The 8,173-nt window shown below is 41.6% G+C and overlaps 1 protein-coding gene across 9 annotated transcripts in view; it reads left to right on the top strand.

The window, feature by feature from the left end:
- Positions 1 to 3,003: 3,003 nt before the first annotated feature.
- The window catches only part of trim36 (tripartite motif containing 36), a 30,775-nt gene continuing 25,605 nt past the window's right edge, over positions 3,004 to 8,173 (top strand). For 2 of the 9 annotated variants that reach the window (XM_056376836.1, XM_056376834.1), the window contains exons 1-2: positions 3,006 to 3,507; positions 7,743 to 7,989. In XM_056376836.1, the coding sequence (XP_056232811.1) occupies positions 3,445 to 3,507; positions 7,743 to 7,989 (310 nt within the window). In that variant the 5' untranslated portion in view covers positions 3,006 to 3,444. Of the gene's footprint in view, positions 3,508 to 6,617; positions 6,823 to 7,742; positions 7,990 to 8,173 lie in introns of those variants that run through there. The other 7 variants (XM_056376839.1, XM_056376832.1, XM_056376831.1 and 4 more) reach the window with 7 other exon arrangements.

Here is an 8,173-nt window from a genome sequence, read left to right as displayed (position 1 = left end):
TGAGGTGGAGGAATTGCTACTACAACTAGTCAGAAATTAGATATTACAATCAAATCAAATTACAATCAAAAGATCCATCTCTTAACATGGATCTGTTTTGTGCATCATGTCCTGATTTCTTTCAGGCTTAGGTGGGGTTTTCCTTTCCTCTGCCTATTTAAGATGTCAGTACTCTAAATGTGAAGTATGTCTTTCATTAAGGAAAAAAAATCTTGTCATCATTCATTTTGCTATTGCATGATTACCCACAACAGCTGGGTTGTTGCGTAAAAGACAGAGTCCTTTTTCTCTCTCATAGAAGGCTGTGGCTGGATGACTCAAAACTGTTGTTCCATTTTTAACTTCAAAGATAACAGCTGCTCAGCATTGTTCCTAATTTGCCACAATTGCCTTTAATTTTTGTGCAACGTAGATGAGTTGTGCTTAACACTGTGTGATGATGATGATTTTTTTTCTGCTCTTTTCAAGGTCAGTGACTAAGATGTGATTAAAAGCCGTGGGGGAAGGGGCATTTCACTAGCTCACATGCAAACGCACTACATGTATATATATATATATATATATATAGAGAGAGAGAGAGGGAGAGAGAGAGGGAGTCCCACCTGGGAGCTGCATAGCACAGTCACAGACTTCACTCTTGGCGCTGACTAGGAAATGCGATCCTGACAAATTTGTTTGGGTGACACTTAGCTATCCAATCTGAATGTAGAGGTAATACAAATTTAAACTGCACATGATCACATATTCTATTTTTCAACTTTAGAAAGAAATGAAAATAAGGTTTTAAATGTTTTTTTTTGTTGTTTTTTTTTTCTTTCCTTGTGAATGGAGCCAAACCCAGGCGGAAACTGTCTGGAGATGTTTCCTTGACAACCAGCCACAGCTGTAGTTTGGGTGTGGTTTGGTCCCAAGTTCCACAGACAACTTACACCTGTGACTTCTCTATGAGACACGTAACCTTATATTACCACCAGCTAGGAGAGGCTGACTGGCAGTAAAACTTTGTCTAAATCTGGTTTGGTCAACTTTGATGACTCAGATTTTCTTTCATTCTTGCAGTAAAAAAAAAAAAACTGAAGCTAAGATTATTGCCAAGTTACAGTATTTATTTGTCAAGCACAAGAGGACACAGGCCTGGATGTTTCCATTCTGTGCTGGTTTCATGTTTCTTGAATGGAAATTGTTGCTACCACACAAGTATACAAATACAAATGTGTTTACCAGTTGGCACCATGTGACATGAATAACTAACTTTTAATGATCGACAGGCCCTTGGGTGACCTGCATTCCATGTAGTTATTTAACTTGAATGAATTCTACTTAGTAAAACATACTAATCAATACACTTGATTGATTATTCAGTCAGGTGGAGGGCACTGTGACTCAGTAATGTGGCTTTTTTATGGGGCAGTCAAGTGTCATCTCCACAGATAATACACATGAGCACTTGGCTCATCTTTGCCCCCAAGAGTCGATTGAAATGGACATGAAACGCTGGTTGTAGCCACTTCACATGCTGCAGTTACCAGTGAGCCAAAGTGGTGCAGCTCTCTAATGAGGCATCTTTTATACACGGTATGTAAGTTGTAACCAATGCCTTTATAAATGGTTAATTTACTTATATTTATAGATCAGCCAGAAGGAAAAGTTTCAGGTTGCCAGGTTGTGGGAAAGACTCCCCAGTATGACTTTGCTTTATGGTTATAGCTCTTTAATTCATCATGAAGCGTGGACAGTACAATGGGCCGTTCAGCTGTACCATCCATTTATACCTTAACATTTAAAGACTTGATAGATTGTGTTAGAAGTGTTTTTTTTTTTTTGTTTAAACTCTTAATTAGAGGAACTGATAGACAGACAGTTTCAAAGTAACAACAATGTTCAATGTTTAATCCTTGATCTGTTTATTGATCAGTGAATACACTAAGAAGGTTTATTTATAACAGCCAGAACCAGCTGAGAAAACCAGTGGACACCAAGTCTGTAGAACATTTGAAAGAAAACTCAGTTTTATATTTTCACTGATTTATAGTTATATGCAGATTGTCAATGAAACCCAGATGGAAAAAAATTCTTGACATGTGAATAGACAGTATTTTAGTTTTATTTCTTTTATTTGACTGGTATTTATTGTGTGTGTGAATAGTGAAATGACCTGTTCCATAACATTATTTTGAATGATTTTCACTAGAGATTTGTACATCTTTACAGGAGCCTGTTTCATTTTTATTCTAGGTTTGGTTCTGGCAGCTTTACTTTGTTAAATTGGCAAAATGAGAAGTCAGCCAAAAAAAAAAAAAAAAAAGACCATGCATGTGAAGTAAGGACAGTTTAAAATGGAGGGCTAAAATTTAGAGATGAGAGCTTCACCACAGAGATGCAGCTTTTCCAAAAATGAAACCATGTTGTTCCGCTGCAGTCAGTGAACAGTGATCATCTCACTGCGCTGGTTGGTAGACAAATTATTAGCACCGTCTTCTCTGTTGGGGCAGTCTGCCAGCTTGCCCCCCCGCCATCACCACTACCACCACATGCTCAATGGGGTGGAATATATCTGCATGAAGCCATGAGGCCATCTGGTGACGCGGAACAAGTGGCATTGCCAAAAAAAATTAAAAACACGAACTTAATCCGGCCTCACACAGTCGCCTCACATTCCGGCTCGTGCATGACACAGGGCTGTTTGAATCTGTCACACTGACGTTGGGCAGAAACCCCCCCCCCCCCCCCCCCCCCCCCCCAGACAACAGAAGACAAACCGCTGTGAGATGACAGAGCCGCAGTATTTGGGTCGCAGTGAGCAGAAACCAGCCCATGTAAAGCAACATATGCACACGTGAGCGCGCTGCCAGCCATGCGTAAATGCCCAACTTGACTGAATGCTGCACTAATAGATTTAAGACCCCCCCCCCCCCCCCGCCCTGCCCCGCCCCTTTAATCTCCAGACTGAGATTATTCTGATTATTTCTAGTGACTGATGGATAAACGGGAGTGATGCTCTGCGGGTTGATAAATGACAGATCAGTTGTATACAAAGGGCTCTGTGAGTCGAGACGTCGCCGTTGAGGGATGATGTGGAGAGAGAAGGAGGGAGATGGTACAGTAGGTTCTGAGGAGACGAGGGCGGGGTTTTCCCTCCAAGATCAGGCAAACTAAAATAAAATTGGCTTCTGGCTGCCGGCGCATGTACTGTAGACTCTATACGGACCAACATAAGCCTCGCACAGAGAGGGAGGGAGGAGAAAAGGATGGTGATGAGGATGCGCTCAGAATAGCGGCTCTGCTCTTTTCATGTCATCTCACCTCTTTCTGTGAAGCTTTTTGATCCGCAGCTGCTGCTTCAGTGTCTTGCTACATTTTCATATTTCCGTGCTCCTTCACCGATCTGTATAGCTTATTGTATATCCATCATCATCATCATCATCATCATCATCATCTGTAACCATGTCGGACTCTGAGGACATGACGGAGTTCGCCAGCATCGTGGAGCGGATCGAGCGGGGCGAGGTGAGTGTCACCCGGATGATTTACGGTTCTTCTGACAGCAGCGGTCTGTCCGTCAACGTGCCCCGACAGCAGCAGCGCCGGGCCGGCCTGCAGGGCTGGCAGAGGACGGACAGGGATGCTGACTAACCCAGACCTCTGCCTATTCTATTCTATTCTATTCTATTCTATTCTATTAAGACCAACATTTTATATGATATAATGTGGCCTTTTACAGCATATAATATTACTATCTATCCTCTATTCTGATATTGTGACATGATCAGAATTAATAGATGATCTGAATTGCCTGTGGTTCGGTCCACACCTTTTCTATTCTATTTCTGTAACACGATTTCAAATGTCTGCCTCTGCTATTGTAATCATATCAATATAAAACCTATTCAGTTCATTTCAATTCCATAAACCATTTATATATTACATTATATCATGTTGTAATATGAAGTAATTATATCCCTCCATATATCGTAGACTTTGAGTAGACGTTGTATTGAGTAGTGATAGACTTTTTTTTTCTCCACACATTCTATTCTATTCTGGTGTAATCTTATAATTTAGCCTGTTATATTATTTTACATTATATTATTAAGTACTGATATATAACCATAACTCTGTTCTGATATTGGAAGAATAGATTAATAAAAAATTGAATAGCTTAACCTATAGATAGCTCCGCACATTCTCTGTTCTATTCTGTGTCAGTGCTTTGTGGCTTTAAGGCAAAGGCTTCTCTTCTATTCTTAGGAGGAAAAAAAAAAACGTGAACATAAAGAGTTTAATTAGAGGCTTCAGTTGCTGAGTGTGTTGGTAGTTAGATAGTGCTGCAGGCAGATCACAGACTCTTGTCAATATGTGGGACACTTGGCAGCAGCTGTACGGTGAGACAGGGAACCGGGTTACTGAGGTGTGTATATGTGTCTGCATAGGGAGGGGGTCTTTACCCTTTTCACCCATTTCATACTGACAGAATGTGTTGAAATGCACCTCCCCATGCTCATCTCTGACATTCATCCATGCATGCATGAGCTGTGTGTGTGTGTGTGTGTGTGTGTGTGTGTGTGTGTGTGTGTGTGTGTGAGTGTCTGTGTTTCATGTGTCTGATGAAAAAAAGATCAGATTATACACACGACTGACTCACTAGCCGGCTACAGTTGCTGAATTCAGTGATATTTTAAAATTTAATTAGGCCTGTCTCGGACAATAGGCAACAAGGTTTACTCTGTAGTGTCAGAATCATCACAGAGAATAAGATAAATTGATATGCACATATATAAACACAACGTATACCAGCGGTCCTATTGTGAGCTTTTCATTGTTGGGTTTCTGTCTGTAGGTTACACTAACAGCACAGCAAGAGACTGTACAGACATAATTTACCCTTAAGTATGTTTGTGTTGATAGTATAAAATGTGAATATGTGTCACTAAATTTCTAATAGCTGCATGAAACAGTAAAATATATATTCAACGGATTTGTTAAGTATTAAAGTTTGATTTGTCAAATGAACAATAAGTTCTTGTTTGTAAGGTTTTGTTGTATCCCCAGAAAATGCACATACAGGCAGTGGTGGAAATGTAACATCTTAGACTCCCATGGGAACTATAGGTGTCTACAGGCTGCAGCCACAGAATATTCAAGGGAATTATTTTACTGTTGAACAGCTGTGGCAGATATAGAAGAATAGATATAGAAATCTAGAAATGGATGGGACCTGTGTTGCTGAAACTGCCTGTATTGTTTGCTGCCAACAAATGCTGTTGGGAAAGTGAATAGATGCCTGCAGTGCCCTCAGTGACTGTGCACATTTTGGCCAATAGGCCTTGATTAATTCAAATACTTCATCCACTTCATTCTGTGCTGCTGCTGCACACAGCTGTCTATGCTGCACTTTATTTCCTTAATAAATTGCAGTTCCCTCCCAAAACTCACAAAAGATGTTTCATGGTCCATTTGGTTCTTGAATGAAAACATTGTTGACTTGACCTGCTCGGGGGCCCCGATGGACTATGAGATGAACTGCAGACCTTACCAGTAGCCACCGCAGCAAGTGATTAGCAGATAATAAATTTCTTGAAATAATGGAACGGACTCTGACATTTGTGGAGACTATAAAGTGAACAGAAATTATGGCTTTCATTGGCCCCTTTTATAAAGTACAGAAACCTATGTTAGAGTCGGACACAGTAGCTTACTGTCAGACCAGAGACCAGAAAATCTAGTTAGCCTATTTTTATATAAATATTAAGCAAGATTGTGTGTGTGGAACTTTTTTTTATAGGTACTTACAGACTCTTCAGTCACAACTGTTATCAGCAGACCAGAATAACAAATGGACTTTAGGTCAGTCAAACTGCCAACGTCTTGCACTTCAGTCTCCGCATTATAAAACACACTTAACATTTTATTTTTGCTGCCACAAGTGCAATTACAGTTTTTCATTACAGCTCAGTTTTTCATTACAGCTCCCTCGTCTCCTCACTTTATTTGCAACAGTTTTTTGTTTCAGTGCACTCGTGTTTTATTCTGTGTGTAACAGGTGCTTATGATGTTTACAGTATTGTAGTTTTTACCCAGGCTAGGAGTGCGGCACTATGGATGGCAGCGTTGATTTGTCCACCACACAGAATGAATGAATGAATGGTAATAACTTTGCTGATCCCCTAATGTTTCCTCTAGCGCCACCATCAGGTCAATTTTTTTATTTGTCCAATACATTGGTTTATAACAAAATACCTGCAAAATGAATACATTCCCATACCCCTCAGATGTGTTTTCTATTTACTAAATATTTACCCCCAAATTACACAATAAAGTAGAATGAAGTTGAGCTATTTGATCAATGCATCACTGTAATTGCACATTTAACTGCATGTAAAACGGTGCAGACTTTCCCCCTGCGACTGATAAATACAACTAGCTGGATTAATGACTTAACTCAAGTTTATGTGGCGCACACGACGGCAGTGATCGTTCCTATGGAGATTCGACCCCTCCCCTCTCCTCCCCCCTCCTCCCCCCCCCCCCCCCCCCCCCCCTCCTGTGTCTCTCCACCCCCCCCTGTGTCGGTCCGCCCGCTGCAGCAGTGAATTGGCTGCTGATTCACCGCAGCTCTGTCTCTCTCTCTCTCTCAGCAGCGTCACTCTATTTAAATTCCCGCAGCCGTCCGCTGTCGGCATCCTCCGCTCGCCTCGGAGAAACTCGTCGTTAGGCCGAACCAAGAGGTTAAGGTGTTTTTTTTAACTCTCTCACGCGCACAGGTTACACTTTTTCTCCCTCATCATCATGTCTGCAGAGATGCGGCGTAGCAGCACAACTGCGGTAAGTGGGAGAAGATGATTTAAACAATAAAGTCTTGGACTCGTCATTGTTTAACAGCCTGTAGCTTCCCTCCGCGCTGCTTGTAAAGAGACCAGGCTCTGTAAAAAAAAAAAAGTTAACCACAGTTACCTTGCAAAGTTGTTACCTGCTGCTAGTTTGTGTCTGCTCTGAACTGTTTCGAGTAATTGTTAGATTTTTATATGACACAGTTTCACGCTTTGAACCGGCTTGGGAACGGAGCTGTGTAAACTTCCTCTGTGCTTCTGGGTTTTGTCTTTTAACACGCGTGGAGGCGTTTGTCCCCTTTTTAAATGACTGTTTGTTGAAGCACAGAGAGGCCAGCCTTCTTTTGTTATCACCACCTGAAAGACATTAACTAATCAGTCGTTAAATGTGGGAGGAAAAGTTTCGGTCTGCAGCTTGAACGGTTGTTTTCTGCTCATCTTTTTAAATGTTAAAACGTGAGCTGCTGGAATCGTGTGTTTTACAGTTTGTCTATATTTAGCCGGGCTTAATCCTGTCTTATGTAATGTATGAGAAACATGGTAAAGACACTGTGGATGGCTGTTGTTGTCACTATCTGTGTTCCTTCAAAGTGAAGTTGAAGCTGAATTTACTCACCCAACAGGCTCAATGTTTCCCTGTCAATGACAAAGCAAAAAGTGTTTTCACAGCCTGAAGTGAAGACAATAGGTCTATTTTAGCTGCATTTAAAATATCCTAATAATAGGTTGTTGTTCTAACAATCAAAGAAAGCTGTATTCTCGCATACACACACTGAAGTTGTCATTTTCATCTTCGTGTTAACCTTCTGTTCTTTCCCTCATTCTACCTTTTTCAAAGGAAGATAGCAGTTGTGTTGGTGTCTCATACAAAAAAAACCCCTAGTGTCTGTGCAGTAAGCATGTCTCCATCTCCAGGTCCCTATCAAGAACATCGAGAGGGAGCTGATCTGCCCGATCTGCAAAGAGCTTTTCACCCACCCGCTGATCCTGCCCTGCCAGCACAGCGTCTGCCACAAGTGTGTCCGAGAGCTGCTGATGCTGAACCATGAGGACTCTTTTGATGCCGGCTCAGAGTGTTCCCTACCGGGCAGCCCCAGGTCCAGGGTGCCCTCCCCCTCCATGGAGCGGTTAGACAGGCTTGTGAGATCAGGTGGGTCTCGGGGTAAGGAACCAGAAACATTTATTTTTCCCCTGTAGAGTGAATAAATGTGTTCGTTACAGGAGGACTTTTACAGTGTACAGACGTGCAGGGAATTGGATCTTGAATTTCTCCAAGGTTAAAGGCATTTCACAACAGCGTGTTGAGGCATTAGAAGGAACTGTGCTCATGCTGTTGTGAGGCATGC

This window comes from Seriola aureovittata, chromosome 5, assembly GCF_021018895.1.
Source record: "Seriola aureovittata isolate HTS-2021-v1 ecotype China chromosome 5, ASM2101889v1, whole genome shotgun sequence".
NCBI classification, from domain to species: domain Eukaryota; kingdom Metazoa; phylum Chordata; class Actinopteri; order Carangiformes; family Carangidae; genus Seriola; species Seriola aureovittata.
The sequence above is the reverse complement of the archived record's forward strand: the minus strand, read 5'-3'. Positions and strand labels throughout refer to the sequence as shown.